Here is a 19,599-nt window from a genome sequence, read left to right as displayed (position 1 = left end):
GTAATATGGCTGACATCTTCGCAATCCTCCCTGCACAAGCAGCACATAGAAGGCATCTCCCTACCTGTCTTCTTCATGATGTTATCATCAGTAGCGCAACATTGTTTATTAAATAACTTCCAGTACTGAACACTTAAGGTATGATGCACAACACTTCTTGTGAAAAGAGCTGCAGTTGGCGAAACTTCTGCAGGTGCCCTGATGGCAGCCTTAGCCGACTTGACAGAGAACACGCCCTTGCTGTCTAAGTCCCAAATTTTGTAATCATCTCCTCCACCAATAAGAGGCAAATTATCAACATCAATATTGCACCGTAACATCAATTCCTTAGTCTTTGGAGGAATAACCCAAGAACCATCAACAATAATATCACTAACTTTGGCCTTAAAATCATTAGGACCCTTTTTAGTGATGCCAAGTCTTTGCGCAATTGAAAACTCAACACACCAATTATCAAAAAATAAGGAAGTATTAGCACCATTGCCTATAATTGAGCGCGTATGCCTTTGCACAAAATTATACACCAATCTGAATCCTGGAAAAACCGAAGAACCCAACTTATAATCAATCAAGTTGCCATCTATCTTGAAATACTTCGCCTTCAAAAATCTGGCCCAAGTCTTATCAGAGTCATGAATCGAAACCCACAACTTCATAAGCATGGCCCTATTAACATCAATCAATTTCTTAAGACCAAGACCACCTTCACGCCTAGGACGGCATAAATCATCATAAAGAACCGTAAAGTATTTACGCTTCTCAGAATCTCCAGACCACAAGAAATTTCGAATGGCTCTCTCAACTGATTTGATAGCTGTGCATGGCCACTTATACACAACCATGGAATGAAGCAAATAACTAGAAATCACTGATTTAATCAAAACTAGCCGAGCCTGAAAAGACAAGAGCTTACCTTTCCAACCTGCCAGTTTATCCATAATCTTCTCCATTACATTCCGAACATGAATATGACGCACAATACCAGGTTTTAATTGGATTCCCAAATATTTATCTGGGAATATCGCCCTTTCCATGCCCATAAAGTTTGCAATAGCAACAACACGAGAATGTTTGTCACCACCATAATAGAACTTGCTTTTAGCATAACTAACGTATTGCCCAGAAGCAAGTTGGTACATACCAAGCATCTCCTTCAAATGTTGCAAACTGTGAAGATTACCCTTACAGAAAATAAGAATATCATCCGCAAAGAGTAAATGAGTTGGCGCAACACCTTTCTTGCTCACCATATGGTGCATACTTCTTGCTGCAAACAACTTAGAGAGATTGCGGCTCAAAACATCTTCAATAAGAACAAAAATCAAAGGTGAAAGAGGATCACCTTGACGCATACCTCTAGTGATACTGAAAAAGCCTTCAGGGCTACCATTAATCATAATAGAAATCCGAGCAGAGTTAAGAATATTAAGCAGCCACGAACACCATGCATCAGAAAAACCATATTGACGAAAAACCTCAACAACAAATTCCTAACTAACCGTGTCAAAAGCTTGGGCTATATCCAGTTTGAGGCCAACATTACCATGCTTCCTTTCCACACTAATCTCATTGATCAGTTCCGACGCCAAAGCTATGTTTTCATGAATGTTTCTTCCCTTCATAAACGCCACTTGCTCCTCAGAAATCAATTTATTCAGCACTGTACCAAGTCTGGTAGCCATAATCTTTGTAATGATTTTGAAGAAAAAGTTGCTTAAACCAATTGGCCTATAGTCCTTAATAACATCAGATTTGTTATTTTTTGGGATTAGAACAATAAAACTAGAGTTAATTCCATTAGGAATTTTCCGCATCGCCCAACAGTTTGCAATAGCATTAAAAAGATCTCTAGAAATAATGTTCCAACAGACTCTAAAGAAAGAACTTGTAAATCCATCAGGGCCAGGTGCAGAGTCTGCGCCCAAATCGAAAACAGCTTCCTTAACTTCATCCAAAGATGGAATAGCATCCATAGAAGCACTTTCAGCAGCCGAAATGCTTTCATGCTCATATTCAAACAACTTTGGATCAATATGCACACCTCCACTATTGAATTTTGCACGGTAGTGATCAACAATGTAATCTTTTATTTCATCATGCAAAAACAAAGTAGAGTTAGTAGAAATCTTCAATTCAGAGATTGTATTTTGGCTTCTCCTCATACGTATGGTGTTGTGGAAAAATCGAGTATTTTGATCACCATCTTCCAACCAACTAGTTCTCGATTTTTGCTTAAGCATAACTGCCAATTCAGTTCGCACCTCATCAACAACTTTCCTAGCATCGACAACCTTCAAAAATTGCAACTCACACCTAACATTTTGATCCAGAATATCATTCTCCTTATCAAGATTCAATTCCGCTTGTTTTAAGCGAAACTGAACATCCCCAAACACAGTTCTATTCCAAATCTTCAATGCATCCTTCAGTCTCTTCAACTTAGACGTGAAAACAAAAGGAGGCGCACCATCCAGCCTAGCACTCCAATTTTCCTTTACAAAATCCAAAAAAGATGGATGAGAAAGCCACACTTTCTGAATTCTAAAAGGAGCCCTAGTTTTCCTTGGACTGTCAAAAGCAAAACCAAAAAGAGGGGAATGATCAGAGCAAATTCTTGGCATAGCTTTGCACCTCCAATTAGCATACTTATCATACCAAGCATCATTAATAACAGCCCTATCATGTTTAGAAACGATTCTATGTATGCCACTCCGACAATTAGACCAAGTATATTTCTTCCCAATAGCATCTGCTTCCACCAAACCATTGTCATAGATCCAACTTCGAAATTCATTCATATAAATTTCTTTAATCGGCCTTCCACCCTTCTTTTCATCCAAATGAAAAACACAATTAAAATCACCCAACACCAACCACAGAATAGAAATAAATCCTAACCCCAGTTGACGCCAAAGAGATCTCCTTGCCACCGCGCCAGAAGAAGCATGCACAGCCGTGATATAATCACCAGAAAAATCCAAAGTGATAGCTTGTTTTGAAGAGGATAGAACATTCGGCCTTGCCAGAGAATTCCTCCAAAAGACCCAAATGTTACCTCTCTCACCATTCACCTCATTAGTAATAACATCTTCACAAAAATCAAGCAAATTTAAATTCCTAACAAAACGTGTAGTGCAACGAACCTGTGGCTCCGCAATACATATTACATCAGGATTGTGCAAGCGGTAAAGCTCACTCAACTTGGCCCTTACACCATCTTTAGCCAAGCCTTGAGCATTCCAATAAAAGACACGCATTAATTAACTCTGTTCTTCGAAGGGCTTGCCGAACCCTGTCTGGAAGATCTACCTCCTCGTGTTTGAACTTGACTAACATTTGCCACAGTAATAGTCTTCTTTTTAGTAACTTTTGGTTTTTTCTTCTTGTTAGCCAATTCCTTCTTCTCACGCTCATCCAGTTCTTTTTTAGCAAGTAATTCCAAATTTCTTGCATCATCTTCAACTACCTTGGAAGTATTTGTTGATACCTTATCCACCATATCTGCAACTTCATCATCAGTTTCAATAACTACCTCATCAGTTTCTTCGATCCCAGTTTCAAATCTATTAGAAAGCGTTAAGTTCTCTAAAGATTTAGCCGGAGTAGATCTTCTTGAAGTTTTAGTGGCATCACTAAAACTAGCATCATCATGATCATCCATAGGAGTTGGACTAGCAGCTGGAGAACAAGCTGCTACCATAGTATCTACAGGTTCACTTTCAATGACATTAACCAAACTTGGTTGAGTTGCGGCCTGTTGCAATTCTAAAACCTTCTTTCTCAAATTCTCTAGCCTTGTCTTAGCCATCTCTTGTTGAATTCTAGCAACTTCAGCATCAACCTCACGTTGCCGTGCTGCCTCTTTCATGGCCTCATAAATCTTATAAGCTTCCATCTCTTGCATCTCCAGAGTAGCATCATCCTCCTTGCGCAAATTATCTTGCACAGTTTCCGCAAGTTCTGCACCATCATTGCGCAAAACTGATTCTGCACCATCATTGCGCAAAACTGATTCCGCACCATCATTGCGCATCCCAGGCTGGGCCACACCATCATCGTTGGCACCATCATTGCGCTGCACAGAATGAACAACACCATCATTGTGCTGCACAGAATGGACAACACCATCATTGCGAACCTCAGATAATGACGCACCATCATTGTGTGGCACGGACAATGACGCACCATCATTGTGTGGCACGGACAATGACGCACCATCATTGTGCATCTCTGATTTGTTACCTTCTTCACCCAATTTTTCACCATTACTAGCACTATTCTCGGGGAAAATTGTATGTTTTCCAGTAGCCATATCAAGGATTGATAGATTCTTCATTGTTCTTGGATCATCTCCAGGTTTGTTTGTTTGATCTTTCTCCAGAATTGGTTGTAGCGGTGGATCTTCTGGCATGTTCTTCTTACCAGTATTTTTAGGAATTCTTTCTTTTTGCCAGAAATTCTTAAGATCATCCATATCAGCTTCAATTGATTTTTTGATCTCAGGATCAGTTTCTTAATCAGCCTTGTCTTTCAAATCATCATACTTTTTTGTTCTACAATCAGATTTCTTATGGCCAATAGATTTGCAATAATCACAAAAACTTGGCCTGTTTAAAATTTCATAATCTTGAACAAAAATTTCTTCATTCTCTTCACCATCAATCAAAATCCTTCCTAAAGGTTGAGAGAAATCTATGTCAATCAAAGCAGCAGCAAAGTAACCATATTCATGACGCAGAGTTCATGGATCAACAGAAACCGGCTTTCCAAGCCCTCTTGCCATTCGAAAAATCGTCTCTTCATCCCAAAACTCCATTGGCAAAGTCGTGAAACGAACCCAAACTGCAGCTCTAGTAATCTTATCCTTCCCTGGATCAAACATAGGCGTCCATGGATGAATTTTAAACTGTTGGAACCCAGTTTCAGATTTAATCTTCCACGGACCATCATAGCTTACTCGTTTTCGATCATCTTCATTGTCTAGCTTAATAACAAAATATCCCTTCTTCCATGGAATGAATTGAACCGAACCTGACCTGTATTTTCATATCGCTTGGCCTCAAGTGGGAAGATGAAATGTGTTTAAGCTGCAACTGTGGTGGAAATTGTCGAAAGGGTAAAGGAAAACCCGGTACGTGTATGTTAAGATCACCCTATCCCAGATATTTTTCCTGCCCAGTCAGTCGCACAAAGATACTAATCTCTCCTTCTCAAAACACCACTACACCTTAAAAAAAAAAGAACTAACTAAACCCATTTTCTATTGTTTGTCTAGAAAAATCGAATTCTCATTTTGTGGTGCCATTTATCGAGTCGTTTCCTCTTTCTCCATCCACTCGTTTCCTCTTCTCTCTCTCACACAGAAAAACAACCATCATCATCTCTAACCAGAAAAAACCCTAAATTTCATTTCACCTAACCCTAATTTCGATATTGATTAGAAATTCCTTGCAGATCTTTGAAATTGAATCCATGGGTTGAAGTAATTTGTTGTTTTAATCAAAGGGTTTGAATTTTTCTATAATAAATTGATTGATGGAGTGGGATAGTGATTCAGAAGGTATAAGTGGAGATGAAGAAGTTGGGTTTTTATTAAACGATGGAGGTCCACTTTCATTTACAATCGGTAGTTTACTTCAATCTTCACCCTGTGGTCTTGTTGTTACTGATTCATTAGAACCTGATCATCCTATTATTTATGTTAATGCCGGTTTTGAAATGGTTACTGGTTATCGAGCTGAAGAAGTTCTGGGCCGAAATTGGTAAGTCCTTACCTATTCATTTTTATTCATCTGTCTTATTTTATTGAATTGTTTTCTAGGGTTTCGCAGTTCTCGTATTAGTGTCTAGTTTTATGAGTAAATGTTTGGTCTGATTCTGCATAACATTTTGTTGGGGACGAAACTAGGGATTTGTAGAAATTGGCGCTGTTGGGAAATTAATGAACTTGGAATCCATGTTTTACATAGATTAATTAACTTTGACTATTGCTAGTACTCTAGTGAATCATTTGATAGGATTTTTTTTTTGGTCAATATAGAGACCGTTGTTGTTGTTGTTGTTGTTATTTAGAGACCTGAGCCAAAAGTATAGAATATATATTTGGAAGTATGACACAAGATAAGCTTTAGGGAAAGATGGGAGTTTGGTTATGCTCGAATTCCTGGTATTCTGGTACTGACATTGAGCTTTTGTTCAGCCGTTTCTTGCAGTGCAGGGGGCCCTTTGCGAAAAGGAGGCATCCTTTGGTGGATTCCACTGTCGTCACAGAAATAAGGAGATGCCTCGAGGATGGGGTTGAGTTCCACGGGGACTTGTTAAATTTTAGGAAAGATGGTTCTCCACTCATGAATAGATTAAGGCTGACTCCCATATACGGGGATGATGAAATAATCACTCATGTCATTGGCATCCAGTTCTTCACAGAAACGAATCTTGATTTGGGCCCGCTGCCTGGTTATTCTATGAAGGAGTCAGTGAGATCAAATGATCGTTTCCGCTCCGATCTTTCCTCGTATAGGCCAGGTCCATATGGACATAATAATATTTGTTGTGAGCTTCGTGGTATGTTGCAGTTGAGTGATGAGGTCTTGTCTCACAAAATACTCTCAAAGCTGACACCTAGAGATATTGCATCTGTCGGTTCTGTATGTAAACGGCTCTATCAAATAACAAAAAACGAAGACCTATGGAGAATGGTTTGCCAAAATGCATGGGGTAGTGAAACAACTCGTGTACTAGAAGCAGTGCCGGGAGCAAAAAGGCTAGGGTGGGGTCGACTGGCTAGGGAATTAACTACCCTGGAAGCGGCAGCATGGAGAAAATTGACTGTTGGAGGTGCTGTCGAGCCCTCACGTTGCAATTTTAGTGCTTGTGCCGTCGGGAATAGAGTTGTTCTTTTTGGCGGGGAAGGGGTAAACATGCAACCAATGAATGATACATTTGTACTGGACTTGAATGCTAGTCAACCGGAATGGAGACATGTCAAAGTTAATTCCCCGCCTCCCGGCAGGTGGGGCCACACACTTTCTTGCTTGAATGAGTCATCTTTGGTTGTCTTCGGAGGCTGTGGAAGACAGGGCTTACTAAATGATGTTTTTGTGTTGGACTTGGATGCAAAAGATCCTTCGTGGCGTGAAATCTCCGGATTAACTCCACCCCTTGCAAGATCATGGCACAGCTCGTGCACCCTGGATGGCACTAAGCTGGTTGTTTCGGGTGGTTGTGCTGATTCCGGTGTGCTTCTCAGTGACACCTTCTTGCTGGATTTCTCAATCATGGAGAGGCCAGTGTGGAGGGAGATACCTGTAGCATGGACCCCTCCTTCAAGATTGGGTCACACGCTTTCTGTCTATGGTGGACGTAAGATATTGATGTTTGGTGGCCTGGCCAAGAGTGGACCCCTTCGACTGCGCTCAAGTGACGTGTTCACAATGGATCTTAGTGAAGATGAACCATGTTGGAGATGTGTAACTGGCAGTGGGATGCCAGGGGCTGGAAATCCAGCAGGTATAGCTCCTCCTCCTCGGCTTGATCATGTTGCAGTCAGCCTCCCCGGTGGTAGAATATTGATATTTGGTGGGTCTGTTGCTGGTCTTCATTCTGCATCCCAGCTATACCTCCTGGACCCAAGCGATGAGAAGCCAACCTGGAGGGTTCTGAACGTACCTGGGAGACCTCCTAGATTTGCTTGGGGCCATAGTACATGTGTTGTTGGAGGAACAAGGGCGATTGTCCTTGGAGGGCAAACTGGAGAAGAGTGGATGCTTAGTGATCTACACGAGCTATCTTTGGCTAGCTCCTTCATGTGATTCAGAAGTATAGCGGTAAGTTACTGGCATAATTGTTATTGCCGAAGCTTTTGAATCCTATTTGGATAAAATATTAGAGATCCATGCAAAAGATCATCATTCAACTGTGAAACAAGTCTTTTGCTGGCTCATTTTGATGAAAGTTTTCTGTTACAGGTTTGCGGCTGGACTATAATCTGGTAGTTGGGGGAATCTGAGTGTATATTTGTGACTCGTGAGGGAAAACCAAAAAAGTAGTTTCTATTATTATGCACTAAACAGCAGGTCAGTTAATACTTTTAGAGAAGCAAGTAAGGTTTCATTGTGCCGGTTAATGTTTGTGAAGTCTTTTCTTTTTTACTGTCAGTTATTCAGTTGTATTGTATGTCTGGAGAAAAAATGGAAGGTGCCTGTATATACAGTACTTGTTCTACACTGTACTCTGTGTGTATCGTGCGCTTTGCTAGTTCTCTCTTCTCCCTCTCTCTATCTATCCCTCTATCTGGCTGCCTAGTTATTCATGTGTGTGATACTTAATCTTAAGTCAAATATTCTAACATCTCATGCTAATAATACAAATCTCCACAAGTAGAGTTTCTGTAGTGGTTACTATGTAAATTTCTTTTTTTGATGTTATTTGCTTGTTAAGGTAAAATAAGATCGTTGAACTTGCTTCGAGGTGAAGAGAGTGATACAAGTCAGATAGGTAAAAATTGGAGGCACTGATGATTCTTAACCTTTTTTATGTCTCTTTCTCTGCCATGGTTTTAGGTCATGGCTAGGAGTACGTGGACAGATTGGTGGTTGAGGTGTGCTTGATCTAGTTGACTCTTTTCTTTAAACAGCTGAATCCCATAGCTAACTTTGTGTGAAGGCCGAGTGAAGGTCAAGATTAAGTTAGTTCTTATATGAAAGCGTAGGAACATATTCTATGCAGGAGGAAAGAGACCAGAAGACCAGGCTTGCTACTTGTGTGTTATTATTCAGCTTCGGTGGTGGGTTGCTTGGTTTAGAGCTGCTGCAGTTAGATCTGAATTTTGATCCAGAGATTCTAGTTTTGATAGGTTATACACAATTACTTAAATCTTTTTCACTCGAAAACATGAGCAAATTTCTGGTGTGAACTTTGAAGTGGTAAATGATTTTTAAAAAATCTTAGTCGCCCTGAACTATCGTCTATCATGTATGTGGTGGCAAGCTGGGTTTTTCTGTTTAATGTTGGTCATTGTTTTTTGTCGATGTTCAAGAAGCTGGGTGTAATGTGGCAGAAATTGCAATATTGAGAAGCTGGGTCTAATGTTGCGGACACTGCTGTTTCCGCATGTGCTTTCTGGAATGAGTTTTGTGTTTCCAAGGTGAACCCGAATATGGTAGGCTTTTTGCAGCCTCAATTTTCACCATGGGACGATAGTATGAGCATGCAGCTCCTCCTTGTGACTGCAAATTAGATTCCAATCAGACTTCAACGTCTTAAGGTTATATGTATGATCCAAATTATTTGCATCTAGATTCTAGGCAATGTGGTTGCAATTTTATTCCTATTTTGCAGAAAGTCATTTCTTATCTCTTAGGTAGGTACTTTTTTATGTTGGTCTTGCAAGTTGGTGTAAAGTGTACAATGGTAGTAATTACTAGTTGAAAGTTGGAACAAGTGAGATATGAGATGTCAGGTAAGTCAAAATTTTGGGGTGGCATTTTTGGATGTAGTGCAAGTCTTTTGTCTTGGAAGTTCACAGGGAATTCATTTAGGGTAACTAATTGTGACGTTACTTGTACTTGAAATTCTGGAATACCCTGTCATTTTGAGTAAATTCTTGGACTCATTAGTCAAGAAGCAAAACCTGTATTGAAGACACTAGTTAGTTGTGAATAGAGCTGGCAAACGGGCGGGACGGGGCTGGCTTGTGACCAACCCGCGGGTTACGGGTTAATACAAGACTAAGCTTGCGGGTTGAAATTCTTCACGGGTGGTCATTTATCCGATCCGTGCCCGTTCCGGGTAAAGCTTGCGGGTTCACGGGTGCTCACGGGTTAACTAGAAATAAAGAAATCCATAAATTCTCAAAATCGAGAAACGATTGCTCCTCCTTCTTCTTCTTCTTCTCTGCGAGTTTGAGAGAAATCTAGGTTCTGAAATTGACCATCGTAGGGGTTATGTTAAGGATTGACGGTTGGTGGTGGCGTTGATGTTTATCGAGTTCGGGAAGGAAGAAGCTGATGATGTTACTCAGTTAATTAGGGTTTTTAGATAATTAGGGTTTTTAGATTGGAGTTGGGAACTGAATGAAATCGATAGTAATCGAGTGATGATAGATGAAGAACAAAGGGGTTCTCATTTAATTGATGTTTTGGTGTTAGTAGGATTACGAATTTGAAGACTAGGGTTTCTGCTATTTTTGAGTTAATCACAGATCGGGAGGAAGGGTTGTTTTAGATGGTGCAGTTTCTTATTATGGATGCGTATTGAGTAGGTTGAATGAATTAGGTTAGAATTGCTGATGAAGTCAAGTTTCAAGTGAAGAAATTTATGGTGGTGATCGATTTCAAGATTTGAGATGATAATTCTAGGGTTCAATGGAGATGAATTAGGGAAATAGCAATTCAGAGGACGCTAATGCTTGGGTAAGCCTCTAAGTTGATTTAATTTTAGTTTTCGAATCGAGTTGTTTCAATTATCGAGTTTTGTTGGTACTAATGGAACTAAGGCTTGAGTTTGGGATGGAGTGGAGCTGCATGTATTTGTAGTTAGAGTTATGTTGATGTTCAGTGATGGGTTCATGTGTATGTGAAATTGAAAGATGGGTCTGAGGTAATTTTATCTGTTACGATTGTTTCTGAGATATGAAATTCAGAGAAGAATAATCCATAGGAATTGTGGGTTTGAATCAAGAGTTCAGGGAAGAATCAAGATGGGTTCATAGTCATTGTCAAGGAATTGAAGGAGTTGTCGATGCTGTGAACATGAAATGGGTTTAATCGGTTGCAGAAGGAGATTCGATTGGTGGTGCTGTTGATACTGCAGCTCAGTTCAAGAACGAGATTTCAGAGAATCAAATTAGTGGTGTTGATATGAGGAACTCAGTGGGAAGAAGAACAATGGATGGGGGAGGTAGTGATTGATTGCTGCTGTCGAAGAAGAGGCTGGAGCCTGGATCTGTTGCTCTTTCACAGTATGGGAATGAAATTACTGGTTTACGGGCCAGCCGCGGGTTTCACAGTACGGGCCGGGTTAACCCGTTTCTTCACAAGCCACTAATTATACAACCCGCGCCCGTCTTGTTTAGTTACCATCCGGGACGGGTGTGGGTTTCACGGGACGGGACGGGCCAACCCGCGGATTTTGGCTTGGTTTTCCAGCTCTAGTTGTGAAGTTATGAACCCATATATCACATGTTTTAAGACTTTTAGGTTGGAGATGATAAATTCTGTATCTACTTTTCTGTCCACAGCTGAAATTCTTTCACAACATTATCTCTTCCTTCTTCACAGAAAAGTTACCCCAAAACAGGTAATTCTAGGTATTTCCTATCCGCATCATAAGTTTTGACTCTGTGGTCATTGGTTGGGACTTAAAACTTAGTTTTGTCATGTATGTATCGTGTTTGTCTTGAAAATAGTTTGGTTGATCTCAACCGAAACAACATTGCAAAATGACATGAACGAGGTTTTGATTCCTCAGCTGTGACGCTGCATCTTTGGTTACGTGCCCATAGAAAATTAGCTACAAATTTTAGCACAAACTGGTTTCGGGGGTTTAACAATTCGGAGTTTCGAAGACGATAAATCTAAAAACTTACAAAATCCCTAGACCAAAAATTACGAAAGACTGATTAAATTTCCTAGAGATGGTCGATACAAAATTTGTCTCCACTGGGGAATATCCCGAGGAGCACACCTCCCAAGCTCCAACACATACCGGTAAAAAGGAGTAAGGTGGCGCTTGACAATGGTTATCCGGACAATGCTAGTATTTTAATATTGACAATTTGAAATTGTAAGAGTATTTCCATTAAGATCCTCATAACAAAAACAACTTGAAAGAAAAACCCCTTGACCGAAGCAGTAATGTCTTTGATAAGGGCTTGGATAAGATTGGTAAGGGAGAGATGGAGGCAGCGGGTTGAACCTAACTCATTTCTCGTATCAGGAGGGGATTGAGCTCGATTTAAAGTGAAGTTTGGTAAGTGAAGTTTGCTCGAATTGAGCGGTCTCTGGCTCCCGAATATACGCGTAGAAACTTGTCCACATTTAACGTCCCAGTGAAAAATGAAAAACAAGTTAAGTAATTTATGATGATGTTAGTGATAACAAAGCTTTTAGACCCTAACCATGATAATATTTTCGTGAATCCATGTTACGAGGGGTGAAAAATATGAAAATTTAGGGTGTAAGTAGGAAATATCGAACAAAATGATCAATATCCCATATACAGAGAATAACTACAAATACAAATGAATAATGATTTTGTACTAAATAACGCTTGAGTTGTAGTGCAATATCTGGAACTGTAATCACAAGTATTCCACAAATTTAATTTTTCCACTTTGTGTTCACATTTTATGTAATTTTATCGTTGTCTTTTTCCTCGCTCATAAAATTGGTTGTCTATTTTTCTGCGGTTCCTATATTAGTGCATACCATATTGTAACCACATTGAAAAGACTATTTCTATCAGCGAAAACATAGATGATACTAATAACTACACCTGGAAAAAAAAATCTATCCGAAAAACCCCGAATAAAGTAAACTTCAGGTTTCCTGTCGAAAAAATACCTCCAAAAATTTGCTGAAATAACAATTGCGGAACAAAGTTTAGAAAAAAATAGATATACTCTATTGTTGGATTAAGAATTGTCTTTTTGGTTCTGTGAAGAAAGAGAACTCAAGTTTACAAAAGACTTTCATTTCTTTCTTATTCGAAAGATTCGTAATTACGGCAGAGATACCAATACATTGTAAATTCATATATATGTACGATGTAAATTTTTATATTGTGCTATTACACGTTGTAATAAATCTTTATATATGTAGTGTAAATTCATACACTATTATTTTAATTTGATTTTTCATTTTTCTATAAGAAAATCTTAGATTATTACTTAAATATCGAAACAGACCAGGCGCCGATAACCTTGAGCTCAGTTTCCTAGCCTTTCCTGGTTTAAAAAATTGAAAAAACCAGCTGGTGAACAACCCAAATAGCCGTTGTACTAGCAGAAGCACCAACTAATGCAATTTTTTATATCCTTTGAGTGTCCATTTTACTGATGACCCGCCAGTTTTACCAGGGCCAACCCTAACTCTCCTCCATCCAAAGAGGGGCTTTACTACAGAGAATCCCTTAAATTAGGTTTAGAATTTAAACCCATTTATATTTTCTTTTTAAAATTAAAAAAAGAAAGAAAAAAGAGAAGACAAAGATCTGAAAAGAATGGGATGCTTTTTCACACCAAACAGTGTGAGACTGAGACTGTGTAAGTGAAGAAACTAGCTTTAAACTCTTTTCTCTCTCCATCTCTCTCCTCTAAACAAGAAAAGAAAAGTTCTCTCTTTTTACTCATCTTCATCTTCAACTACTTTAATGGAAGAATTATCCAACTGAAAGCCTTCTTGAAACATTTTCCATCAAAGATCTCTTTCTATTTTTGTTCAAAAGAAAAAAATGGTGATGAACAAAGAATCAACACCTCCACCATTGATTGGTAAAGCTGGTAGATACACTGTATTTATAACACCACCAGCAACACCAAAACAGCCATCATCTGAAACTAAATCAACCAAACCCATATCTCTAACTAGACTTTCATCTGATACTTCAAAACCCTTCAAATCTCATGATGATGATTCTCCTACTAAAGTGCAATCACCAATGACTCCAAAACAAACATTTGAAACTAAATCTGAAACCCTTAAGGTTCCTACCCATACTGCTAAAATTGTACCTCCACCAGTTTTGCCTCCTCCCAAACAGTTTGACAGTGTTAAATCTTCATCTGGTGGTGATGGTTCTATGTTTGGGTTCTTTTGGAATGCTGTTGCTAAAGTACAAGATGGTAATCTTGTGTGAAATTTTCATATTTTTTCCTTTCCAATTTGGGATATCTATAAAAAAATTTGTTCTTTTGCTGTATTTTTATGTTTCATTTAGTTTGTTTTTATTTTCCTTGTTGCAGCACATTCAAGTTTGGATGAGTATTTAGCTCATTGGTTTGGGTTGAATCATTCTAAGTATCAATGGGCTCTGGATGATTACTATGAAAGCCAAGGAATGGTAAGAGATTTGATTTCATATTTTGGGGTTATTTTGATCTGATTGTTTGTGTTTTTAGGTTTTGTGTGGAAGTAGTTGTAATTTGTTTGATCTCAAGGTGTTGAGAGTTATCTTTATAGCTAAGTCATTGAGTGATGTGAATTCAAAGTATTTTTACCTTTTTTAGGTTCTGATAAACATAATTCGGTGTTGTGGATTGAAGTGAAGTTTTTTAAGTTGCTGTTGGTTGTGTTATGTTATGGAGATGGATTTTTCCATTAATGAAATTATTGATTAACCGAGCAAAAAAATATGGAAATATATTTATGTAGTGTTCAACATCTCTCCTGAGTCCTGATGCTTGAATGTTACCGCTTTTGGAACTGAAAGCTTACAGTAGGGTGCTATCTTTTATTCCTTCCACCTGTTTAGATTATGTGTGAATGCATTAGATATGGACAGTTAGAAGTAATATCATTGCAGAGGAAAGAAAATCCATTCTCTATTAAACATTCGATAGAAATTAGTTGCTAGAGGATAAGATAATGAAATTCGGCATCAACAATCTAAAGACCAAATAAACAAAATACACTTGTGCAAGAGTTGGTACTATTAGCCAGTGTACAATGTTGACACATATTATGGTTCTCAGTCTGCGGTTTTGTTGTCTGCTTGCACACATAGGTAATTAAGACTTAAATAGTTGGTCCTTGGGATCAACTTGTCACAAATTTCACAAATTTGCACTGCACAAACTTTACACTCGTTTTTGTTTGAGAGAAATTGTGATCTTGCAATTCATCTTGGTTGCATGATAGTTTCAAGTTGCTACGTAATCTTCAATTTTCCAGCAGTCCTGCCACTGAACATGTTAGAGTGGAAAAAGAATTTACGAGCAGATTTCCCTATATTTTCTGTTTTTATTGAAGATTCCCCTAGATGTGTGGACGTGTTTTAAGCTTGTTTAGTAGTGGTTGCATTTAACGATACACAATAAGCTAAAATTGAATAGGTATAATAACATGTTCTGTTCAGCCTCAGCAGACCAATATTGCAACTTCCTCACTCATTTATACTACTGCCTCGACATCAACCCTATAATATAAGCACCATCACCACCACCATGTCATGTTGTCATCTATTTTGCCTTGTTACCACTTCCACTACCATCGCCTTAGCCACATGCCTACCGCCACCAGGACGAGCAGCAGCACCTTGACACAACACTCTGCTTAATATTTAATGCATGTGTATGCATCACCAACCTAGCTCCTGGGCTTTGATTATCCGGATAGCAATGCTTAAGTTCCTTTTGTTTTTTTGTCTTCTTTGAGTGCTTGTTTATCTTGTACTGTAACTTTAGATTTTATCTGTGTTGCAACGATACGGATACGGTATCGGATACAAGATACCAATGATACACCAACTTGAAAAATTAAAATACGGCGATACGGCATACTCAATATTGATCAGTAGTTTAACATAAATATATTATATATAAGACAGAAACTTAACAAAATACATACATGTGTTTGCATGATCAAAATATAATATGTATGATTAAGTTCACTGGAGAGAGAAAAAGCCTGGATAAGAAGGAAGAAAGTCTAGAGCAAGATCAGTGGACAGATTTGGAACTAATATTTTGTCACTATAGTTAAAACTTCTCATAGAATCTAGTAAAATATCTAATATTTAGTCAAAGTTTTCTAACTGAGTTGTATCTTGAAGTATTGGAGTATTAGTACGCGTATCCGTGTAAACACGTATCGATGCGGCTGATTTTTTTTTTAGGCGTATTGTTGTAACACAGGATTTTGTTGTGATGCTTTTGTGTTCCCTTGAAATGTGCAGTAGGTTGACAGGCAGGTATTATAGTAATGTTTACATACGTTTGAAGTAGAAATACTGTTTGCTTTGTTAAATTTGCAGGATCTATATTATGGTTCTTAGCTGCCATTTTGGTACATATATAATTGTCCTTTTAAATCGTTTTATCTCTGTCTACATTGTTTGGTAATTGGAGCTTGATGATTGTTGCGGAAGCCTTCTCACTTGTTTGAATTTCTGGGATTTCAGGGTAAAGGAGACCAAAAAACTAAAGAACTTATGTCCAAAGAACAAAATGTTTAATATGCTCAAGGCAGGTATGCTGGATCTTGCAAGGAATTCTAAAACTTCACTATATATGTAGTAGCGATGTCTAAAAGCAGCATTGATAGAAAATCTCATGCATGGAATGAAGAAAAGATCTTTATTCAAACCTTCCATGTTGTTGTTATTATTATTATCTGCCACCTCTTGTGCTGCAGCATCTAATTTTGTTTGTTGTATTTAATAGGCTGTAAGCATCATTCACAAGGGCTGTTTTGTGCTTAAGCATTTTTTTTCCTGTTCTTGAGTGTATGTATGTAGTTTATAGCAGGACAAATTTGGCTGCTTTACTAATTTATTGTGAGAGAGAACTGGTATATTACTACTAGGAAAGAAATGAAACATACATGAAATGCTTGAGGCTCTCTTTTCTTGATGCAGAATGTGCAAATCATGTTTCTATATTCCATTGTCTACTAGACATAGTTGAAGATAAATCAATCAGAATAGTATCTCATTTAAGGAAGAATAAGAAATCATGGCTTTATCTCGACTTTGATTCTTGTTGCATCTCATATCTTCATATCTGGTTTTGAATTCTTGCACCAATATGAGTCAGTGTATTACCTGTAGGATATATATTATAAGTATAGAAATGGATTGGACGGGGGAGAATTTCAACTCCACCTTCCAACATTTTCACCGCATTACTCATCTTGAACAAATTTTCTGGCTTCGTTGAACTTCTTTTTTTTATTACAATCAAACTTTAATACATAAAATAGAACAAAATACATTTAAAAGATAAGAAGTATCAAATATTCAAGCAAACTATAAGAGAAAAAAGTTCAGGTTTTGTAGGAAAAAACCTACTACATAAACTACAAAACCTGGTCCGATTACGCAATCGAAATGATGTTGATAACAACATCTAGTCATCCCGAGGAGAAACAACAACACGATCTATAACAGGACCACAAAGAGTTCCCAAGTCACTGCCCACCTGCTTTGAGTGGTAAAAGGAACTGTAGAAGGTAATTCTTGTAGAGGATTCACTTGCCCTGAATACGACGCCACCAGTCACCGAGCCACCTTTGCCAGTAGAGTTAAAACGGACTTTAACCGTCTCTTTTCCGACGAAAGCTTCGACCATCATAGACCCATGGCAGTTATTTTCCGCATCTCCGACTAGGAAAGTGAGCGTGTAAAATTTATTAGGAACTGTGTCTATGACTTGAGCAATAGCACTTTCTCTACCTGCAACCAACTCAATTGCAGCTTTCCCAGAGGGAACAGTGAAGTGTTTTGAGTCGATGTACTTGACGGCTTTAAGAGATTCAATTATCCATCCAACAAGTGGCGACTCTCTGTCTACTTGTTTGGGAGGCAGGAGAATGCCGTTTGCGGAGTTTCTAAATAGATGAGGACCCTCTTCAAAGTCGCCATTAACAACCAAATTATCTGTTTGAAACCATGTACATATATTCATTAGTTAAAACATAATGTAAAGCCATAACAAGAACCTCAATAGAGAATCAGGCAGATGGTCACTGAATAGAGTAAAATGAAATAGATTACCTTTGGCGGCAGAGGGAATGATAAGCTCCTTAATTCCAATTGCATCCAGTAGAGGACCACATGAAGGATCTTCTTGAGTACCTTTGTTAGTAAATGTCACCTTAACGATCTTAGTCGTAGGCTTGAATGCCCAAGCATAAGTATCACCTCCGTCGCTGTTGTACATTGTTTGGAGAGGAAGATCTCCCGAGAACGGAGGCACGGAGACAGTCATAACTTCATCTTGGGCACAAGTTCTTGTAGCTCCGAATGTCAGGGCATACAAAGAACCTGGTTTGACTACTATTGCTTGGGTGATTGAGGCATCATTACCGAGCCTAACAGCGTGAACACCGCGTGAAACAGGAAAATACATTCCACCAGGTTGTGGACCACCGTGGACATACTCGACTAAACCATTGATCCTCCATTTGGGAAGCGAGTACGTCCCCTTAATGACGGTTCCATTAAGTTTTGATGGCTCTGGCCCTTCTTCGAAATCACCATTTCTGAAAAGCTCTGTAAAAGGGTACATGGAAAATATATCAATGACTCATTATAGTATAGCATAAAGAACATAAAGATAAATGAAATGATGAGCTCAATAACAGTGACTGCTTGATTACCATCCAAAGGTTTATCATTTGCAGAAACAGGAGTAGTAGTGAAGAAAACTGCAAAAGAAGAGACGAGAAGCACAAGGGAGATCAAGGCAATCCCCATATCTCTCTAATGAATTGCAAGTAGAAGACAACAATCAAAATAAGCTAGGCAGATCAGTTTGATAGTGTATGTTTGTGTGCAAATGCGTGCATTTATATACTGCAGTTGAAGAGAGAGGGAGAGAGACAGGCAGACAGACGGGAAGCAAATTATAAGATAGAGAGATATTTAGGAAGCAGAATGGAAGCACACATTAGCGGTGATAAGAGTATTAGTCATCAGTTAGCTAGTATCAACTGCCAACGGATATTACTTATAACTACAGATAAGATTCATTATTCAATTTATCCTCCTCATACGATTCTTGATCAGTGCAAGTAATAAGAGTAATGTTAATTACTATTGCTCCATTGCAGGTTAGTGGTTACTGCGTGCATATAAAGAAGCACTGTCGAGTTATTTCATCTTACAAAGTATCCGAATAAAATAAGTTAGCGTCTTTAAACCACTCCTCGCAATTGCAGGTTACTTTCTTTTTTTAATGCCGGCTGTAAGATCATGTCTTCACATCATCCTCCAATCTTAGGGCCAGTAAGAAGCTCTCTTGAGTCGTTCACTGACTCACCAATGCTCAAAATTATAAGGTCAAGAGAGGAAACTTTAACTTTATTTTATCTGTCATTTAATCCTTGCCAGGCCTAGCTATCTGATAATGCTGCCCAAATGGGGACTACTCAAAACACTTCTTTTTCCTCCTTCAAAAGCAAGTCATTTTTTGATGCGGTTCAAATGCACACTCAAACCAGCGCGATTATCTCCGGAATTCAAGATCCTGGCATGTACATTCCACATTCTTGAGTGGGTCCCCTTTCCATTCCTATTGTTGACTTCCACCATCATAATTTGATCTTTTTCTTAATACTCTATTTTGATTCTCATCGCTTTGGGATAAAGAACGCTTTACGACATATTCGGCTCATGTCTCCTTATACTACTAGCTAAAATTAGTAATGAATGAATTCAGCGACACTCTGAATATGCAAGAACAACGGCATGCAGCACAGTTGTCCATATTATGAATTATGGAAAGCTATATAATTAAGGGTAACCATCTTGATAGATGGAGAAGATACGTTGTCTACTACAGCACAGATATGTATCTCTAGTAAAATATATGGAAAAGTTACTATCACTGTGACTTGAACCCACCGACGAACCATCTGCTACTGTATTTGAGCTTTTCAC

General features: G+C 38.6%; 3 protein-coding genes across 4 annotated transcripts; 2 read left to right on the top strand and 1 right to left on the bottom strand.

Annotated features, from left to right (window-relative positions):
• The first annotated feature begins 5,189 nt into the window (after positions 1-5,189).
• LOC113299263 (adagio protein 1-like) lies at positions 5,190-9,496 on the top strand. Of its 2 annotated transcripts, XR_003334754.1 has the most exons (4): positions 5,190-5,762; positions 6,200-7,826; positions 7,968-8,075; positions 8,562-9,496. XR_003334754.1 is itself a non-coding variant. In XM_026548254.1 (3 exons), exons 1-2 carry the CDS (start codon positions 5,536-5,538, stop codon positions 7,809-7,811), a joined length of 1,839 nt encoding a protein of 612 aa, XP_026404039.1. In that variant the 5' UTR covers positions 5,190-5,535; the 3' UTR covers positions 7,812-7,826; positions 7,968-8,349. The 2 variants fall into 2 exon arrangements, 1 of the variants encoding a protein (XP_026404039.1); XM_026548254.1 differs by lacking the exon at positions 8,562-9,496 and having other exon boundaries at positions 7,968-8,349.
• Positions 9,497-13,207: 3,711 nt separating this feature from the next.
• LOC113299262 lies at positions 13,208-16,570 on the top strand. The gene is made up of 3 exons (XM_026548253.1): positions 13,208-13,843; positions 13,964-14,061; positions 16,120-16,570. Exons 1-3 carry the CDS (start codon positions 13,453-13,455, stop codon positions 16,171-16,173), a joined length of 543 nt encoding a protein of 180 aa, XP_026404038.1. The 5' UTR covers positions 13,208-13,452; the 3' UTR covers positions 16,174-16,570.
• Positions 16,571-16,872: 302 nt separating this feature from the next.
• LOC113293242 lies at positions 16,873-18,491 on the bottom strand. Its single transcript, XM_026541941.1, has 3 exons — positions 18,318-18,491; positions 17,713-18,210; positions 16,873-17,595 (listed from the first exon to the last, which is right to left on the bottom strand). The coding sequence occupies exons 1-3, from the start codon at positions 18,412-18,414 to the stop codon at positions 17,066-17,068; spliced, it is 1,125 nt and encodes a 374-aa protein (XP_026397726.1). The 5' UTR covers positions 18,415-18,491; the 3' UTR covers positions 16,873-17,065.
• Positions 18,492-19,599: the final 1,108 nt, after the last annotated feature.

This window comes from Papaver somniferum, chromosome 7 (assembly GCF_003573695.1).
Source record: "Papaver somniferum cultivar HN1 chromosome 7, ASM357369v1, whole genome shotgun sequence".
NCBI lineage: Eukaryota > Viridiplantae > Streptophyta > Magnoliopsida > Ranunculales > Papaveraceae > Papaver > Papaver somniferum.
The sequence above is the reverse complement of the archived record's forward strand: the minus strand, read 5'-3'. Positions and strand labels throughout refer to the sequence as shown.